The sequence below is a fragment of the Leuciscus leuciscus genome, assembly GCF_965113295.1.
Source record: "Leuciscus leuciscus genome assembly, chromosome: 1".
Taxonomy (NCBI): Eukaryota; Metazoa; Chordata; class Actinopteri; order Cypriniformes; family Leuciscidae; genus Leuciscus; species Leuciscus leuciscus.
The window spans coordinates 56,404,651-56,425,496 of NC_138725.1; the positions used below are offsets into that span (position 1 = coordinate 56,404,651).

Consider the following 20,846-nt stretch of genomic DNA (forward strand, 5'->3'; position numbering starts at 1 on the left):
CGCTATTGATTCCTCCAAATGATTCGAATCTTTTGAATCAGTTCACGAAGAAGAACAAATCCGAAACGTTATGTTACAGTCATTCGTTAAAAACTCTTTTTTTTTCAACCTAAAAACGTCTTGTTATACTTTATTACAGTTAGTAATAATCATAAAGATAATATTTAAATATCATAAACGCTTTCCTCACAAATGACTACAAAGCACACCTAGTAGCAGCTATGTCCCTCCTCCATTTGGTCAAGCTAGGCAACTATAAAAAAGACAATAATAATACATTTTCATTATATGGTCATCATACAATTCAATACAATTCAATTCTTCCCTTCCCTTTCTTATCTTGATATGAATAAGATTGACTTGACGAAATAAACATAAATCGAATCGAAATGAACACGTATTTGTTAAGTGAAAGGAGCGTATACGTTAACTATTTCCATACAATTATATGTTTTGTGCTATATAATCAGTCTTTGACGGTAGGATGAAAATATGAGCTCTCAGAAGGTGACGAGAACGATTCGTTCACTTACAAGATTCATCCAAAAAACGCCACTACTGCGCATGCGTACACAAGTATAGCTTTTCACTGCTGTGACTGAAGTCAAATGTCGCGTAGAACTCAAATGGATTTCTAAACAAAATATTTACACGGCTTTAATGTATTGACATTTTTAGGACAACTGATTTTTTTAAGCTATCGTAATAGCACGTAATCTGTAGTGTCGCTAGTCTTCTTTGCTTTGCAGAGACATGTTTACATCCCAGACCTCTTCCTTCCAGGAGTCCATAGACGTGGATGAAAGGGATGTAGACTTCGACAACGAAGACATCGCCGGATTCAGCCAGAAGATACAACAGATTAACAGCTACTATGCAATATACTACTACCAAAACACAAGGTACAGTGGTTTTCACTTACTAGTCATGAGATAGTGACTTTGTGCCAAGGAGGTGTTCCAACTGCAGAATGCTAACGTTAGTTGTTTTAGAAATATTTTGTCCTTTTATGCCTCATATTAAAGAGTATTTGAGATTTATGCATGTGTACTTAGGTCTAGCTAATTTTGCTTCTTTTCTACGTATATGAGTTAAAATTCACAATTTTTGTGCTTATGAATTAAGAGTTGCATGACATGAAGAGCAATGTCTTATATTGGCAGCATAGTTCATAATAGTGAGTTAGTCTTATGAAATAATAGGACTGAATAATGGATGAGTCATACACAGTAAATGGACCCTAATATACAAGACATTGTAAAACACCACACATGAACATGTAGGCCATTTATAACCTGGGAGATCTTAACATATCAATGCTTATAAAGTATTAAATGCATTATCAAACTACCCAGATCTGAGGCTTCTGGAGAGAGTGTGGCCTGGAGCCAGAGGAGATCAGACTCAACCACAAGTCAGGATGACTTTAGGTAAAGAGGGGTCCATCCATCATCTCTCAGTCATCGCAGTCCAGTGGCTTTCAATGTTGTGATGAAAGAAAAATCATGGCTTTTGTCAAAAAATGCACACAGGACAGGGTTCTGCGTCTGGCTTTTCATCATGTTGACTTGCTCATCTCATTCATAACCATTGAACTAATCTGTCTAACGGAAAACTCTTTAGCATGTATCTCTGCTAGGTGCCGTTGGTGATTCTGTGTACATCTATGGTTCATTAACTGCTTGTCTGTCCGCTTGTTCACTTTGCCCTTCCTTGTTGATATTATAGTTTTTAACACATATTTTTCACTCTTAAAGTCTCACCCTGCTGGACGCCAGCTTGCCTTCCGAGGCGGAGCCAGAACTACGAAGCTACATCTCCCGCAGGCTGAGCAAGGGCGCTTTGCTGGGGGGTATGGGTAACATTGCCACCGTGGAACTAAGGTAGATCATATCAGTGTTGTTATTGTTAACTAACACTATACAAAAATATTTTAGTTAATTGTAATGAAGCTGAAATAAAATACATGTAAAACTTTAACTTTTAAAACGTAGAAATGTTAAATTAATTTTAAATGAAAATTAAAAGTATTGCTTTCTGAAATAAGTTGAAGATGAAGTACTAAAATGTCTAGTTTTTAGTTATCCTTCAGTGCACAAATAAATATCCAGAACCATACCTCATTGTCATTCAGTATAATATCACCATGTATTTTCTTTCTTAACTGATTCAATGATTGTTGGTGTTCAAGCATCCCTGAGCAAGCGGTGGGCTGTTACTGCTGTCTGCTGGAGCAAGAGAAATCTCCGGAACAGCCTGAGGCCGATGGCAACGGCTGGGTGGTGTGTCTTCTCGGAGGATCAGAGAAGGGCCTGAATCTATATCCTCAAATCACAAATGACTGACCATAAAGTAGCCATGAAACAGAAGTTTTAATAGTCTTTTCTTTTCCATTGTTCCGTATATCCGAGTGAAACGGCTTCTCGAACAAGTAGAAAAATGTGGAATTGATTGTATGGTTGTAGTTTGCTATTGCTATGATGTCATGTGAGTGACAGATTGTCCCGTCCTCGCGCCAATAAACACAGAGAAGAGGTGTCACTGCAAGGGAGGGGAAGTTGTTTTGATTAAAGATTATGAGGGCACATAAAAAATAAAATAAAAAGATTATGCATGCAAGGGTAAATCATTTATAATAATAAACTGAGCATTGTGCATTAAGGAATGAAGTGATATCAAGTTTTACCATTGCATTCAAATACTGTTCTCTCTTAATAGGATAATTAATTTTACTTAACCATACAAACATTCAGAATTGAGCTGGACAAGTACGTCCAGGGTCTGCAGGGCTGTTTGACTCCAGAGGTGAGGACAATTTTTATTTTCAGAAACAATAGACATAACATACATGTTGAAATCGGTCTGTTTTGTTGAAGTTATAAATCTTCTGGCACACTATCTTTGATATTCATTTGCTGTAAACATTGTTGGTAACCTCTTGTTACAGATGCATAACTTGGAGACAGATGTCAGGCCCTACCTGAACCAGTGGTACGAAGAGTCAGTAATGCACATTCACAGAGTGGTTCAGCTGTTGCAAGCGAACGTCGGGTACCTTCTGCATGCTGTAAGAAACCACTGCTGTCTAGATCACATACACTTTACATCTGAAAACAATAATATACTATATTAAATGAAATGGTTAATGAGCGTAACATCACGTCTCTGCTGCAGGCTTTGAGTCACAAGCTTGTAGAGGTCACAGAGACGGATGAGAAGACAAAAGCAGATGTAGCAAGGTGAGCAGAAGAGAGTTCTTTTTACGCAGTACTCTTGCAGTTTAAGTACTGATAGTAACTGCAGCTTGATCAATTGTGTTGATTAGATTCATCAAAGCAGCAAGCCTGCAGGGTCTAGTCCAGGAAGACACCACTACAGCCTCCCTCTGTAAGGCCATGTCAGAGGACTCTCACACCAACCTGATCATCAACTGCTCAACCAGCCCTCCCACACTAACCAATGAAGGTCAGCTGGAGCATCATCATCATAAGCCACTAAATCTACAGGCTTTCTCCTTTCATGTTATTTTGATAATGTTGTGTTGTTATTTTAACCTCTGCAGTCAGTAACCGGTTCTGTGACGACTGGATCCAGGCCTTCCTCAATGCTGCTGAGCGCTTTAACCCTTTCCTCCTCCGTCAGATCCTGGAGAACTTTAAACTTAAGGTTAATGTGGTGTTCACTCATTTTTGTTGCTTGCTTAATTTACTTGCTTAATTTTATAATAAATATTTATTAATAAATTCATATTACAGAAGTTTACTTAAAATACATTTGTGTTAGGAGCACATCAATAATTTCATTGGCTTTAACAAAGAATTGCTGAAAAGGTTACATTTAGCATGCTAACATGCTATCGGTAGCAAATGGTTAAAGGGATAGTCCACCGAAATTGAAAATTCTGTCATCATATACTCACCCTCATGTCATTCCAAAACCTTTCTTCTCCTGAACACAAAAGAAGATATTTTGAAGAATGTTGATAACCAAACAGCTTCAGTTCCCATTGAAACTATATTTTTTGTCTATAAATTGGAAGTCAGTGGGATCCAAAACCGTCTGGTTACCAACTATTCTTCAAAATATCTTTTGTGTTCCGCGGACGAAAGGAAGTCATACAGGGTGAGTAAATGATTATTAAAGTTATTCTAATTTTATTTGGGTCAAAGAATATTTTTTAAATGTTATATTGGTAACCGTAAAACTCTTCTGTCTGGTTTTCAGATCTCGCATAACACTTGTAACTACTCATTTGTTTCTGGTAACCCTTTGCAATCTGCAGTTTGATTTAATTATTAATATCTCAAAATAGTTTGTTGTAAACATTTGCTCGCAGTATAATGTTACAGTATAATGTATACACAGTATAGTATGTTAAATGTAATTTAATACATTAGAATTTTAATTATTACATTTTAAAAGTATTACAAATCTTCTTTAATTACTGATATCATACACTCTTCACTTATTTCTGGTATTGTTCTGTCTCAACTGAAAACTGCTGTGATAACTCCTATAATTAAGAAACCGGGGGCTGATTCAAGTAACTCTGATCATTTTCGCCCCATTTCAAATCTCTCGTTTCTTTCTTTTCTGCACCCCAAGTCCAGAATCATCTTTCTCATAATGGTCTGTGTGAACAATTTCAATCTGGGTTTCATCCTTATCATAGTGTTGAGACCGCATTAGTTAAGATCTCTATGACTTATTGTTAGCTGCTAACTCAGGACTTTTATCTATACTAATTCTGCTCAATTTAAGTGCAGCATTTGATAATATCTCGCACAGCATTATGTTAGACAGATTGGAGTCTATTGGAATTATTGGTACCCCCTTGACTTGGTTTCGATCGTACTTTACGGGTTGTACTCAATTTGCACAGTTGAAGCAGTTTCGTTCAAAGCCTTCTTATGTCAATACAGGTGTCCCACAGGGCTCAGTATTGGGTCCTCTTTTATTTATTATTTATCTTTTACCCCTTGGTAATATTTTTAGAAAATTTGGTATTCAATTCCACTGCTATGCCGACGACACCCAACTTTACCTGTCCTCCAAACCTACCTCTACTTTTCCTCCATCTGTCCTCTCAGATTGTTTAGAAGATATTGAAGAATAGTTTACTTCAAATCTTCTTAAACTTAACAGCAGTAAAACTGAAATTCTTCTTGTTGGCTCAAAAACCAATCTGACGAAATCCACGTTCATCTGTGAATATTGACAACTTACCAGTGTCTGTATCTAATCAAGTTAAAAGTCTGGGGGTCATACTTGACAGTACTCTCTCATTCGAAGCACACATTTAGTGTCATTCGCTCTGCTTATTTCCATAAACGTAATATTAACCGACTTCGTCTGGCTCTCTCAGTAAAGAGCATGGCAATTCTTGTTCATGCTTTAGTGACTTCCCATATAGATTATTGCAACACTCTTTTTTTATGGACTGCCTTCAAAGCTACTCCACAAACTCCAGGTAGTACAGAACTCGGCTGCTCGAATCATCTGCAGAACTCCTCTAGCTGAACACATTACTCCCATATTACATTTGCACTGGCTCCCAGTTAAATATTGTACTAATTAAAAAATTTGTTTAATTACCTTACAAGGCACTCAACAATCTTGCCCCTTCATACTTATCTGACCTTCTTCATATTTGTGCGAAACAGTGAAAGTCTTCGTGTTTTTAAATCTCGCCTTAAGACCCATCTTTTTTGGCAGGCTTTTATGTGATTACTTTTAAATTTTAATACTGGTATCCAGGCTGTAATAATGAGTGTCTGTTTATTAAGGTGTCCTTGAGTGTCATGTAAGGTGCCTATAAAAAAAAAAGTATAAACTTAAATTTTAAAAGTATTTACTAATAATAATTACTAATCAGCTAAATTATTAAATTAACAAAAAATCTGTATAATATCTGTATATTATAATCTGTATTACCCAACCTGATTTAAGAGTGATCATATTCAGAAATGGCAATTACATCATTATGGCAGTCTTCAACATGCACATTCTTTCTCCATGCAGGCCATCCAGGACATGAACAACCTGAAGCGCTTCATCCGTCAGGCTGAAATGAGCCACTACGCTCTGTTCCGCTGCTGTCTGTTCCTGCAAAGCTGTGGAAACGGGGATGTGCTGCTGCAGAACGCACGCGCCGAGCACAGCAGCTTTCCCGAGGCCTGTGGAATCATAAACGTGCTGGAGGAGTTCCTCAGTGAGCACTGAGCAGGCGCAGGGCACGCTGTACTGACACCTCCCCGTCTGCAGGGGGACACAGAGTTTCATACACTTACCTATCGGAGAGAGCACCTTGAAAGGAGTTACCCCTGAATTGCTATTCAGCCCCCATAATCATAGCAGTGTGGTCTGCATTTTGGGCACTTGAAAACACTAAATATAGTATTTTTGTGTGTTTTGAGGTTCAACAGCAAATATTGAAAAAGACTTTGCTATGATGTGCTGCTGTATGTTGTTGTGGGTGCTTAAAAATTATAATCTGAATAGACCCTATAAAATGGGCCAATGAAAAATCCATTTGATTAAACTTTATTTAAATTATTCTTCTTAATAATGTGTATATGTGTAAATGTGATTTTAGGGTGTAGTCTCAGCTGTGTAGCAAGTCATTGTTTAGATTTTAAAACAAGTGTTCAGCATATTGCACTATACATTATAGGAAGCTAATCACGTAATCATGAAGCTCCACAAACTAATAGCCTATTATCACTCCACTCCATTTCAGAAGAAAAATTACTGTGACCTGCATAATGCATTGCCTGTTTTATCATTTTATTTTTAGATAAGTGCATCATTTGATATTCCTTTTTGTTCTTGTTTGCTATTTCAAAACCTCTGATAATCATAAATTCAGAAATCAGATGTAAATATAATGGTCGAAAATAACAGGGTTAAAAACATACCTTAAACATGATATATATATAGTGGCAGTAATGCGTATAATTATGTGTGATTTTCCCTCTTGTTCAGATTTGACATGACTGTACTGTGAAAAATTTGTTCCTGGAACATTTCATTTGTGTGAATTTGTTAATTAAAGAAATGTATAACACTGTGGATTGAGTTACTGTTAACTCTTTTTCCGCCATTGACAGAATTTTCCGGCTTTCTGTGTTTTCACTGTTATACAGTAGGGAGCGATATGACGTTTTCTGAAAGAGTACTGAATCTTCTGATAAAAACACAGGCAAAAAAGAAGCAGGAATAAATGGACTGTGAAGCTTTAGGGGTGTTGATGGGGTGCTTCTCAATACTAATATTGTCCTCCAGCCCATAGATATCATATAATAAAGGCTCCAGCCCATGACCCGGAAACCGATCGAATTCAGCCAGGGACATCTCAATTCCACCATGAGGAATGAGGAGTGAGCGTCAAAAACGCTGGTGGGGAAAGAGTTAACAGTTAACCTTGATTCTTAAATTCATGCAAGAATTAAAATAACACTGTAAATTAATACAGGCAAAGCTGTAGTCGTACCTTTTTTAATCTAACTGCTTACACTTCAAACACCTCGTACAGGATGGAATAGGCAGAGAAAATAATCATAAGCTGTTTTACCTGTAGGATTAGTTGGTAGGAACCAATTGTAGATTGTTGTAGAATGTTATGTTATATCATTGTTAATTTAAAAGGACTTCAGCGGGACAGATTAAGTAGGAGTCTTGCCTGGAGGGAATAATCATTTAATACCACACGTTTAATGTATCAGGATTAAAACACATAATTGCATACTGGAACTACTGTACTTCAACATGGTAAATATGATCTGTAGGTTTTGTAATGCAATATCAGGCATATTTCTACAACAGTTTCTAAAGTTTATTTGTATTAAATTTATATATATATTGAATTTCACTGAAAGTTACCACCCAAAAAAATGTATATACAGTATTGTTACATCCTAAACATTTACATATTGACATTAATTCAAGGAAATATCACAAAATAACAACAATGCACCTTGTAAGTCGAGAAGAGAAAACCATGCCTCGAAAAAATATAGGATTAAACGATAGCATGGTTAATAAAATCACATTTTAAAACATTATTTACTATACACAGCATCACTGCAATATTTGATTTCCAGCCAAAATAAAATTTGAAATAAGGATTTTTTTCTTATCATTCAACAATATTCCCTTAAAACACTTATGAGACACAAATGTCAAAAAGAACAAAATTAATATACAAATACAGATGCATATTCTTCTATACATATACATATTCATATAATTAAGCTCCCTTACAGTGATTTGAATATGGTATGGTTTCACTCTGCCACCTTGATGTCAAAAGCTACTACTCCATGAAGAGAAAACCCAAGGTAGAAGGTCACATTCTCATTTGAACTTGGCAAGGAGGCAGTAAAAAGTGGAATGACTCTGATGTTGCTTTGATCAGATACCCGAACAAACAGATTTCCATTGTCGGTGTATCCAGTTACCCGTTTAAGCACTTTTACAACGTCTGGGTTAGTCCACACTTCACCGCCTTGCCACTTGAGGCGTCTCTCACTGAGGGTACCCTGGCAGAATTTTTCAATTGTGGTCTTGTGCACAATCTTATTGAGACCCCTTGCTTTTCCAAGGAGGAAGTGGGTGAAAATCCTTCCTTTTCTTGAGGCAGCAGATTTAATCTCAGAATATCTGTGAAGTGCTTTTATTGCATTCGCGGCAACGTCACTTCTTGGATTGGAGTCCTCAGGCCAGAATAACAATGAAAGGAGCAAATATGTAGTATCTGGTAAGGCAGTTCTCTTTTCACTACAAAACCGCCTACTGAGATCTTGAAGTTCTTCAATGGAAAGAATTTTTCCAGAGCCAGGTGAAGCACAGGAGAGCGCTATCTGACAGAAGATGAAGTTTATGAGCTCCGTCTGGTCAAGATCCTTTTTCAGGTTAGCTGGAAAAAGGCTAATTATTTCCTCAAGCTTTGCTCCAGCTCTTTGTTTCTTGTTATCAGAAAGCAGGTAAAGAATTGTTGTAACGTTACCACCTCCGAGTTGGAAAGATTTCATTTGTCTCATTAATGGGGTAACTGTGTTTGTATCAGAAGCCTCAATGTCAACAAAGAACAACTTGGCATACACAGCACTTTTCCTGAGGAGCCATCTTCTTGGATTATTTACCGTTTCAGGCTCTCCTTCATCCAACTCCTCCTCATCCTCAGAACTGACATTCTGAAAGCGAGCAAGATCCTCAGAAATACATTCCAGGGCATTTCTAATGCTGTCTTTCATTCCTTTTAAAAGGCCATGAAACTTCTGCCAAGTTTTCTGTACTTCCTTTGGTATGTAGTCAGTGAGCAGGTAATTCATCAACTTCCTCTTTCCCTCTTTGGTAGAAAAAATGTCTACATATGACAGGAGCTCAAGCAATCGACATCCAATATCAACTTCTCCAAAATAAGAATTATTCAAGCAGACAGTCTGTGACTTGGGGCATTTTTCAGATTCTCTAAAAGTAGTGATTCCTTTCAGAGCAGTATCGATGATATCAGTGACATCCTCTGGTTGAATAGGATCTTTAATTTTGGATATGGCATCATGTTTTCCATAGAACCACTTTTTGTATACTTGTCCCAGTGTGTCAAGTATATATGTGTGCTGTGGGAGACGAGACTTGGCTCTTTTGGCCCAAATCTCCGCTTCCTCAAAACTTTTGTTTTCATAAAGCAGTCGTGCAAGCTGTTGAGCAACAAATGCATCCTCATCAAAACGAGTGTAAGCCACCTTTAAAAGGTCAATGGCTTTCTCCAGATCTTCTGTCTCGCTAACATGCTCTATTAAAGGAGAAAACCAACTGTCATTTGGATCTCCCTTGCTTTTTTTGGTCCGTTTGATAAACAGATCTCTGATAAACTTTCGAAATTCATCTCTTCCAAATCTGTGGTCGAACAGCACTTTGTCCTTAAGGAGACTCATTGCTATTTCACTTTGGCTCTGATAGATGGATAGCTGCTTCAGAATCTCCTTAGCTATCAAATGGTGTATTATTCTCACAGAGAAGATGTGTGTCTCACTAGATTTCAGCTGTATGAAAAAAAACCTGGCTTGCTCACTTAAGGAATTTTCAAATGTTTGGTGTCGAACTTCATCAGCCCATGTGGACTCCGGACATTTGACCATTTGATCCAATTTGTGAATTCCTAAACCTAGGAATGCCTCACAGTGTGATACAGACAGGTAAGAATTCTCAATATGGCTGTTCAGTAGTGCCACAAATTTGATCAACTGTGTCTGAAGAGATGAATGATCAATTTCCTTTAGCAGATTCTTAACACAGTCTGTGACATAAGACTGTTCAAACTCTTTACTCATGAGCACCAAAGTGAGTATAAATTCTGGTTCAAACTTCAGCTTGAGACTCTCTGCTTTCTTTGAAAAGAGCTTCTTTTCTGCTGGGGACAGTTTGTGTGTAACTGCAACTGTGCATAAAGGCAGTGTTTTACACATTCTTTCTGGATCAAGGGACCTTTTGCAGCAGAGAATGATGAAACACAGTTTTGATGAACTTATTTTCATTGTTGTGACTGCATTGCTTAATTCTCGTCTGAGGTCATCCTGATAGTTTACATTGCAGTCCTCCAGCAACAGAAGTACAGGTAAACAGGCGTTCTTGTCAACCTCCTCGTAATTCCAAAGTTGTACAGCATGCTCACAGACAGTTGAAGCCTGGTACAATTGCTTAACAACAGCACATCGCATTTTCTTCCTCCAGTTCCAGAGGATCTGCCGTGCCACTGTGCTTCCGCCACTACCAGGTTGATGATATATGTTGATATTTTCAATGGAGCGTTTTAATGAGTCGGTCTGCTCGAGGTCTTCCAACATTTTGTTAATTTCTGCGTATGCATCACGTTTGATGACTTCTCCACATTGATTTCTGTCAGCCAGCCACAAATTCAACCAGTCAATTTCCCCTCCTTGATAGAAGTATCGTTCAATTTTTTGTATTTGCTCTTGTTCCATGACATTTACGTTTGTTTCATCACACTGGTCAACACGGACTACTTCTAAGGAGAGCATACTATCTTCATCCACAGGTTTTAAAAAGCATACTCCATTGTTTGACACGGGCAAATGCCTTGTGGCCTGAACACTGGTGAGCTGAATGCTTTGAACTGTAGCATCTACATGACTCATTGGCATACCAACAATACTGATTTGTTCAAGCACATCCGTCGAGCAAGACACTTGGGCAAGGCTTGACCACTTCTTGTAATTCTCCCTTGATTCTGAGATTATGACTATGTCCTCATGGCCACTCATTTCTGCATAGAATTCATGAAATGTGTCAACAAGGGGTTGTTCAAAGTCAGACGTGAGAATGAAAAGCACCACAAATGATCTTTTAGGGAGAATCTCATTGCAGATCACAGATATAGCTCTTTTCAACAGTTTTTTCTTGTTTTTGATCCAGGTTTTTTCATCACATGGACACTCATCTCCAATGTAATCATTTCGACCATTGCAGAATATCCAGCTTGTTCTGTCATAGAGCTGTAACTTCTTGACCAAGTCAGCAGTGTTCTCCCTATGATCATAATCACGCAGGAAGTGCAGGTTTATGGCATGGTGCTCTTGGTAATTGTGACAAAGTCCAGATAATTTTGAGTCAGGGTCATAATCAAAAACACAGAAGATATTCATGTGGGCAAGGAACTTGATGTTTTGTAGGTTTTCTTGATCAAATCTATTTGAAACAATAATGTACCGCAATGTTTTGTCCATGTATTTCTTCCCATGTGTCAGAAGGACTAAGAGTTTTCTTCCTAAGTCCTCTTTAAAATGAGCCTGTATCTGATTCTGGTTGTTTTCTTCCCATTCTCTTTTTTGGTCAATGTCTTTGAGAGCTTGAATGAAACTGACAAGTTCATCTTCAGTAACACGTGGTGTATTAGGTCCAACTCTTTGATAAAAAGCTTTTTGCTCATATTCAACTTTATTTGCTTTCTCGTTGAACTTTGGAATGCGGGCACCATACAGTTTTTCCCTCACAATGTTCACTATGGGAACTACATCAACTTCTACAATCCAGTTTTGGACCTGACTGTCTTTGTCAATTACTGGTATGAATTTTGGAGGCTTGATACATTTTCTGGCATCAGAGTGCTGTGTTGGAAAACAATTTTCAATGTAGTCTAAAGCATCTTCAAAGACCTCTTTGTCTTCAATGGGAATTCCAATTATCTCTCCATGTTTGTATGATGTTTTTGTCTTGTCCATGACCCCAAAGTGGATTGTGCCATTTGCACGCATATTCATGCACGCACATGCAAATCGAATGACTTCACTGGCAAATTTGATCTTTAGCTTTCTTGGTTCTAATTTACAGGCAATTTCCAGTGATTTATACTCATGACATGGAGTGATCAGATTGTCTATTCCTGTCTCTGGTGGGAGTATGGCATGTTTTATGTAGCTGAAGTGTTCGTCATTATCATTAAATTTCCTAAACCTACTCTGTGGCGAACACACGGTTGATTCAAGAATATCACACGTAGAAAAGTTTTGTTCAGGACTATTGACATCACTGGAAGACACAATTTCATGTTTTGCTTCCTCTTTGCATTCTCCGACAAAACAAGGTTTCTTTTTAGTTGGTTTTGACTTGTCTGGTTGTAAAAGTTCATCTCTTTTACTCAGCAAAAGCTGTATTTGGCCACCTCCAAAATCAAGTTCTTTTAAGTATGATTTTGTAACATTTAGAAGAACAGGTCCTGTTACCTCTTCTTTCTCAAGTTTCTGTATGTGCTCTGGTTTAATCCCAATTGTCTTTGACCATGCGCTGACGTGCTGTTCATTCCAGTCCGAGCATGGTATAGAACTGTAGTCTAAAAAGAGCAAATTATTGGACATTTTTTTAAAAGGGCATGTCAATACCAAATAAGTTGAGAAAAATAATGATGTCCCATTTATCCACAAATTCACATTTTAAAAGGTCCATCTCTAAATAATTTTATAATCTTTATAAATTATGTATGAGTTAAAAAACTGCCTCTAAGCTGTCAGGGTTTTGTTTAGTTCGGTTTAGTTTCATTTTGTTTTGGTTACATATTCTCTGTTCCCGTTTTGCCTGTGTTCCTGATCATTATTAGTCTCCCTGGTAGTTAATAGAAGGTATGCATTGACGTCACTTTCCCGTCAGAACACGCCCCCCTCAGCTGGACTGAGTGGCAAAAGAGCTGCTGCATGACTGGATTTAATAGAGGAAACTGCACAAACGTGAGTAAAACAAACGATTATCAGTTTAAACTAAAGGTTGGACTCGATATAGTGTTCCTTAAAACTTTCCAAAGATCCAGTCATCCATGGATATTAAAATGTTGCCAGGAATCGCATTTCCTGACATTTATGTGCGCCTGATTTCGACGGGGGGAAATACATAAAGCAAATTTGCCTGTGAACGCATTATATAAATACAATATAGGTAGGTCTAAATCCGGGCAGTCACTTATATCATTGTTATATATATATATATATATATATATATATATATATATATATATATATATATATATATTCATATCGTCCAGCCCTAAAACTTGTATAGTTTTTTTTGTCAGTGTTGCTGCTGCTCAGTTTTTTGCCACTCAGTGGGCGTGACCGCAGTCACTCCAGCAGACAGTGACGTCACACGCATACCCTCTATTAGTTCCTGCACCTGTTCTGTTTTACCATGATTACTCCCCTGTGTATTTAAATCCTGAGTTCTTTCTGTTCATTGTCCCGTATCGTTTTCATCTTTAGTTTACATGGAAGTTTTCTATTATTATTATTATTATTCCTGTGATTCCTAATTGGACTAGTGAATAAAGACTGCCTTTGTTATGGATACCCATCTTGTCTTCATTGTGCGTTTAGTACAGCTACCAAGCATGAAATAAGCAGGGAAATGTACATATAATTTAAAATGACAATATTCCATTTAAAAGAACAATATGGAATTGTACACTGAACTGACACTACAGAATATGTTCTATGGTTCTAAATTGAATTCTAAAGAATTTGCTTATCTACTTCTTAAAATTATTAATACTCACCCATTCTGTGAGTAATATTCAAGGAGTATGTTTCAAAGATTTTGTGCCATCATTGCTGAAACAAAGAAAAATAATCATATTTACTATATTTGAGCCATATCTATTTGAATTGTGTTACACTGATTAAAACACATAGGCTAACAAATGAATGCTTTTAGTTGAATGGTATAAGATATCACAAATGAAGAAACGATCAAATGATGAATGCTTTGTAAAATAACAAAGGGAACAAACCTGAGATCCTTTTTGCTTTGAAAAGCCTTAGTTGAACAAGATGTGTCAACAGAATTTGACTCAGCAAAGTCAGCTTTCTGTGTTACCAGGGGGAGTGGAGTCGACTGACTGAAAACAAACAGCACTTTGATAAGTTGTGAACATGCGTTGTATAAGATTACTTGATATATCTTGGAGGTTTACTTTATGAACATATCACTGATGTGGTAAAGAACTTCTTTAATGATTTTATTAACAAATGGACATCACTTTGCATTTATACAAATATCACAATCAACAGTCTGCAATCGATATAGACTAGGCCTAGGACTATTTCACGTTCTAAGGTTATCACAACAGCATTCAGATTGGCATTCAATGTCTCCCATCCTACAAAAAAAATAAAATAAAAAAAGAATAAAGTACTCTTAGAATTAATTTCAGTGATTCAAAAGACCTAGACTGAAAGAAACCGATGAGCATGAAAACAAATTCAAGGAGGCAGATATTACCTTGATGAGAAAAAAGAAAACATTTTTTACACTTTAATACAGCGGATGTCTCTTCCGCGTAGCCTATCTGAATACGGAAAGCCTATTTAGCGAGCTGAACCAGGGCCGTAGCTAGAGGATTCGGGGCCCCCTGAAAAAATATTGATGTGACCCCCACCACCCTCCACCAATATCAGATACTGTACAATAGATGAGCATGGAGGTCCACATTTAACAGAAGAAGGTGATGTTGTTGTAAACCCTTTATTTTAAAAGTTAAGTTTATATAAAAACTACAACTAATAAAAAGAAATTGTTAAATAATAATAAAACCAATTTTTAAAAAGTAACAGCAAAATGTTTTTTTCCCCATCAGTCTGTTATAGTTCATAAATCAAAAAGTAAACATTTATAAATTGACAAGAATGCAGTCAAATTTTTTTTTTTTTATAAAGATAATATTATTAAATAAAGCTAAAATGTATTCATTCAAGTGCAGTGTGTATTAGTGTTTTCTTGATGTGTATTAGTGTTTTCTTGACCACGTAATCATTCGGTGGATTGGTGCGTACCGATAATGAAAAGTGACAGTAACCGGCAGGCTGTAGACGGTAGTTGTCTTATTCCCAGCGAAATAACAATACAACATGTCTTTAAGAACATCTTGATCGACTGGGATACAACAACTCTCCTGGCCTCCCTCTCATTCTTTTCATAGCGTTTCTGGTACCCTGATTTATGTTTTCTTTTCCCCGACATTTTGTCAGTCAATCTCTCGCTCTTCCACCAAGTTCATCGTTAACTTCAGGCACTGCCGCCTCAACTCTGATTGGTTCTGTTCACGAGCTGGGGTGGGACTTACAATTGTATTGGGTCCATCTGATGTTTGTCACTGACTGAATAATTAATAAATACTGTAGATCGGACTAAACCATTTATAGGGAGGTAAGAGAATATTTGGAAAAAATATTTAACCAAAATGCATGTTTTTGTGGTTTCATTTAAATCTCAGGCATACAATATAAATATTAGAATTATACAACAGGGGCCTATATAGTATAACTGCTGGATTTTGTGATTTTGTCTCTAATTGTCAGCACCTTTCACCCCACTAGCGACGGCCCTGAGCTGAACACACAAAATGTATAATGTAAGATATTTAAATAATGTTAGATATTAAAACCAAACACTTACCTATACTTGAATCACAAATTCCAGTAACTTCGACAACTTTAAGTCTAACTTTCAACGCTAACGTTAAGTATGGGTGGGAGAGGGAAAATAAACCTATATTTTGACATTTGTTTAACACAATAGACATATTACGAGCCTGAGGCAAATTCAAAACGTAATTCAAACAGTGATACAACTTGCATACGACCCTTGTCTGGTTCACTCACTAAGGAAAGCACAAAACAACATAGGCATAGGCTACTCACACACAAGGATGCACACGGTGGAGCGTCTCGTCTCTCTGCAAGTGAACTGAAGAAATGAAACTATCAGAACACATTACCAGGAAACGCTCTGTCATTTCTGTTATCGTAAGTTTCATTTCTACAGCCGGGCTTCTTTTTTCTTCTTTTTTTTTTTTAAAGATACGGGCTTTTTCCTTTAACAAATTTCCCATATTTACAATTTATGAATTAATAAACATGGTTCCCTTCAACTCAGTTGCATACAATTTTGTCAGTTTTCCAACATTATCTATACATCACACATACAAAAGAACTGGGTTCGATTCGGTTGTTCTAAAGGTATGGAATAATAATAATTATTATTATAATTATTATGATAATAAAGTCACACTCATGGTCTTCGGGGTGTTTGTTATTTTTCATTTGTCAAAACAAACAAAAAAATCAATAAATCCAGCATAAATCTGAAAATGTCCACACCACCGCACCATGAAGGGTAGCCTACTAGACTAGAGCACAAATACAAGACGAACATGATCACACACACATCCACACACACACACACACACACACACACACACGTGTTCACTCTTCACTCCTGTTCGTATATGCTTATTGCTTTTTTTGTTGGTTTTATTTAATTTTTAAAAATGTATTTCTAATTCTAAAGTTTGCATTTTGATTATTGAAATAAATAATATGTGATCACAATCAAGTCTTGTCTTTTAGTGGCAATTTAAGTGGAATTTTTGGAAATTTATGTGGCATTGCAATAACAAGACATTTCAAAATACCTCAAACAACAACAAAAATTCTAAACTTTGAAAAAAATACTGATTTAATGTATTTTATAATGTTAAATATACGTTAACAAAATATTCAACACAAAAGCTGTTATAAAAGCAGTTAGCCACATCCAGAAAAATGAATGGATCTCTATGGGCCTCTGCTAGATATGGTTACCCCTTATTTTTCTAAAACTATATTCCCTAAAGTTTTTTCTCTAACCAGCAGATGGCAGTAATTTGTATTATTAAAATGTATATATATATATTTTTTGTACAATCACTTTAATGTTTAGGGTCATATTGACACTAAAGACCATGAGTGTAAACAGGAAACGAAGAGAATATGAGGGTTTAAAGTTAACATAGAAAAGAAAGAAAAGAATAGCCTACATAAAATAAAAGAAGATGCCTGTGTTTCTTTGTCATTTATAAATGGCATGTAGCTATAAGGTTTATTTACTTGACCATATATAGGCCTTTTTTAACCATGTTGTGTTTCTGTTTCCTGTTCTGTGTAGTCCTATGGACATTATTTGAATAATTAAAACATATATGTTGCCCTAATAAAGTCAAGGCTGAATTATGGGAGTGTTGCATTTAGATCAACAGCAAAATCTGTAATAGCGAGGCTAGACATAATACAGACTCATACTGAGATTATAAGAGCAATGGGAACATCACCATTGTGCTAGTTACAGGTAGAGGCAGAAGAAATGCCTTTTAGTCTCTGCCAAAAACAGTTGCTTGTTAATTACTGGATTTATTTGAGAGGGGGTGGAGACAGTCACCCAACCAAAAGGGTATTGCAGGCCAGTTGGGAAAGAGGAATAGCACAAAAAATTAAGCTTTGGTTGAACAGAGGATGAAGCAGCGTGAGACCTGGGCGTATATGAAAAGGAGTTTCGCCAAACTATATGGCCTAGCACGCCTATGTGGATGTTAGATACATTAGTGGTAGATTTGGAGCTATAACCAAGACAATGAATAAAAATGCCGATTTGGTGAGTGAGTTTTCTAGATATGAGAAGCATAATACATTTTAAACATATTTTTACAGATGGATCAAAGCATCCAATAACGGGAAATGCAGGCTCTGCAATATACACTGCTCACAAAAATTAAAGGAACACTTTTTTATTTGGGCCTGGCATTAAATCAATTAAACCTGTCTGATAATTTTCTCGTTGGCTAAGCAGCTGAGGGCATCGTTAATCACTTTCAGCTGTATTGGTGTTCATGGACTTAACAACAGGTGCACTACAGTGGCAACAATGAGAAAACCCTCAAAATAGGACTGGTTTTACATGTGGAGGTCATTTCAAGTTTCTCCCTCTTGATCTTTTTTGGCTGGTTTTCCACTCGTGCTGGTTTTGGCTTGAGTAATTATCTCTACTGGCAGTATGAGGCGATTCCTTAACCCTACAGAAGTTGCACAGTTTGTCCAACTTCTCCAGGATGGCACATCCACACGTGCTGCAGCAAGAAGGTTTAATGTGTCTCCCAGCACAATCTCCAGAACATGGAGGAGATTTCAGGAGACTGGTGGTTATTTTCGGAGAGCTGGACAGGGCCGTAGAAGGTCCTCAACCCATCAGCAGGACCGATACCTGCTCCTTTGTGCAAGGCGGAACAGGCTGAGCACTGCTCGTGCCCTACAGAATGACCTCCAGAGGGCCACTGGTGTGAATGTCTCTACCCAAACAATCAGGAACAGACTTCATGAAGATGGCCTGAGGGCCCGACGTCCTGTTGTGGGCCCTGTGCTCACTGCCCAGCACCGTGGAGCTCGACTGGCAGAATTGGCAAGTCCGCCACTGGCGCACTGTACTTTTTACAGACGAGAGCAGGTTCACCCTGAGCACCTGTGATAGACGTGAAAGAGTCTGGAGAAGACAAGGAGAACGTTATGCTGCCTGCAACGTCGTTCAACATGACAGGTTTGGTGGTGGGTCAGTGATGGTCTGGGGAGGCATATCCATGGAGGGACGCACAGACCTCTACTGCCTAGGAAATGGTGCTCTGACTGCCATAAGGTATCGAGATGAAATCCTTGAACCCATTGTCAGACCCTACGCTGGTGCAGTAGGTCCTGGTTTCCTCCTAATGCATGACAATGCCCGGCCTCATGTGGCAAGAGTATGCAGGCAGTACCTGGAGGATGAAGGAATTGAAACAATTGAATGGCCTTCACGATCCCCTGACTTAAACCCAATAGAACATCTGTGGGACATTATGTTTCGGTCCATTAGGCGCCGCCAGGTTGCTCCTCAGACTGTACAACAGCTCAGGGATGCCCTCACACAGATCTGGGAGGAAATGCCACAAGACACCATCCGTCGTCTCATTGGGAGCATGCCCCGATGTTGTCAAGCATGCATACAAGCTCGTGGGGGCCACACAAGATACTGAAAAGCATTTTGAGTTGCAGAAATTAAGTTTTTGAAAAAATGGACTAGCCTGCCACATCTTCATTTCACTCTGATTTTAGGGTGTCTACACAATTGAGCCCTCTGCAGGCTGAAAACTTTTATTTCCATTAAAAGACTTGGCATCCTTTTGTTCCTAAGACATTGCCCTGTCGTTATTTGTATAGATATCCAACTTCATATTGAGATCTGATGTATCTAATGTGGTTGTTTAAAGTGCTCCTTTAATTTTTGTGAGCAGTGTAGTTACCATGCAGTCAGAGGAATGATATGCAGGAGGGCCTCAAATTACTATTGCCATCTTGATAGCCTTAGAAAGGATTGAACAAAATCAACCAAACAAAGCTTTAATCTGTAGTGACTCAGTCTCTGTCTTGAGTCTCAAATGAAATCAGGTCAAGAATCATTACTCAATCGTTACTTTATGAAATTATGATTATCCAATAAAGAATAAAGAAACAAGGCAACAAGGTTGTAATCATTTAGGTCCCAGCGCATATGCATTATGCGAAATGAAAGGTTAGATAAAATAGCCAAGCAAGCTTTGAAAAAAGAGATTATAGACACAGACATCAAGCTTTCAAGATCAGAAGGGAATTATTTTTGTATGGAAAATAATTTTTGAAGAATGGCAAAAACAGTGGGATCAAGAATTAAAAGTAAGACATCTATATTCATTAAAAAGAAGAGTTGACACTGTGGAAAGTATGGGGGGATAAGTTAAATAGCACACTTCATGTTATAGGGAAACGCCCAAATGGATTTTGTGAACATTGTCAAATACCAGAGACTGTAGAACATATGAAATACAGAGGAAGGACAAAATACATGGAAAGAATATGATTAACAGTAACAGGACGTTGAGTAAAAAACATAGGCTACTTGAGTAGACAAGGAAGGAAATACTTGATCTGCTTTCTAATAAAAACAGGACTGATGACGAGAATATGACGTTGCTTTGTATAGAAGTTAATTAACCCCAGGAGATGGCAGTAGTGCAACATCAAGGATGCAAGCTGTTGTTACAATTGTCAGGTCTTGTCCTTATTTTGGTGTGCTCAGTTCTGCTTTTATTCTGTCCTCTTTTGTTTTGATAGTGTTTGAACAATATAAATTTACAAACTCAAAAAGGGAACAATAATATGCATATTAAAATATACATAAATGAAATGTAATTAAATCTCCATTTGAATATCTATCATTTTGTGTATGCTTAAATAGGTTCATGTGTATAAAAGAAACAATAGCATATATATATATATTTTATTTACATTCTTTTTTTTAAAACAAGTTAAAGAGTGTTTACTTCGAGTTTGTTTAGTTGTTTATTTTGGTTCTTTTATATAATTTTAATAAACCTTATTTACACTTGAATCCAACCCTCCCTCGTCTAGTTCCCCCCACGTTACACATACATACATGCATTTAAAGGAAAACCTTTGAACAATTTT

The 20,846-nt window shown here is 37.2% G+C and overlaps 2 protein-coding genes across 3 annotated transcripts; one reads left to right on the forward strand and one right to left on the reverse strand.

Annotated features, from left to right (window-relative positions):
- Positions 1–545: 545 nt before the first annotated feature.
- Positions 546–7,071, forward strand: cUnh17orf75 (chromosome Un C17orf75 homolog). Of its 2 annotated transcripts, XM_082136820.1 has the most exons (10): positions 546–902; positions 1,356–1,430; positions 1,758–1,883; positions 2,192–2,320; positions 2,748–2,805; positions 2,948–3,067; positions 3,175–3,239; positions 3,326–3,465; positions 3,563–3,666; positions 6,022–7,071. In XM_082136820.1, exons 1-10 carry the CDS (start codon positions 754–756, stop codon positions 6,220–6,222), a joined length of 1,167 nt encoding a protein of 388 aa, XP_081992946.1. In that variant the 5' UTR covers positions 546–753; the 3' UTR covers positions 6,223–7,071. The 2 variants fall into 2 exon arrangements, with proteins under 2 accessions (XP_081992946.1, XP_081992947.1); XM_082136821.1 differs by lacking the exon at positions 1,356–1,430 and having other exon boundaries at positions 547–902.
- Positions 7,072–7,682: 611 nt separating this feature from the next.
- LOC309474063 (sterile alpha motif domain-containing protein 9-like) lies at positions 7,683–16,270 on the reverse strand. Its single transcript, XM_082136360.1, has 4 exons — positions 16,203–16,270; positions 14,294–14,401; positions 14,060–14,114; positions 7,683–12,850 (listed from the first exon to the last, which is right to left on the reverse strand). Exons 3-4 carry the CDS (start codon positions 14,061–14,063, stop codon positions 8,286–8,288), a joined length of 4,569 nt encoding a protein of 1,522 aa, XP_081992486.1. The 5' UTR covers positions 14,064–14,114; positions 14,294–14,401; positions 16,203–16,270; the 3' UTR covers positions 7,683–8,285.
- Positions 16,271–20,846: the final 4,576 nt, after the last annotated feature.

Excerpts from the sequence above, each read along its gene's own strand:
- cUnh17orf75 (XM_082136820.1), top strand. The coding sequence starts at position 754 with ATGTTTACATCCCAGACCTCTTCCTTCCAGGAGTCCATAGACGTGGAT. Across the intron at positions 2,321-2,747 it reads TCAGAGAAGGGCCTGAATCT|ATTCAGAATTGAGCTGGACA; the intron begins ATATCCTCAAAT and ends AACCATACAAAC. Across the intron at positions 3,240-3,325 it reads ACAAAAGCAGATGTAGCAAG|ATTCATCAAAGCAGCAAGCC; the intron begins GTGAGCAGAAGA and ends TGTGTTGATTAG.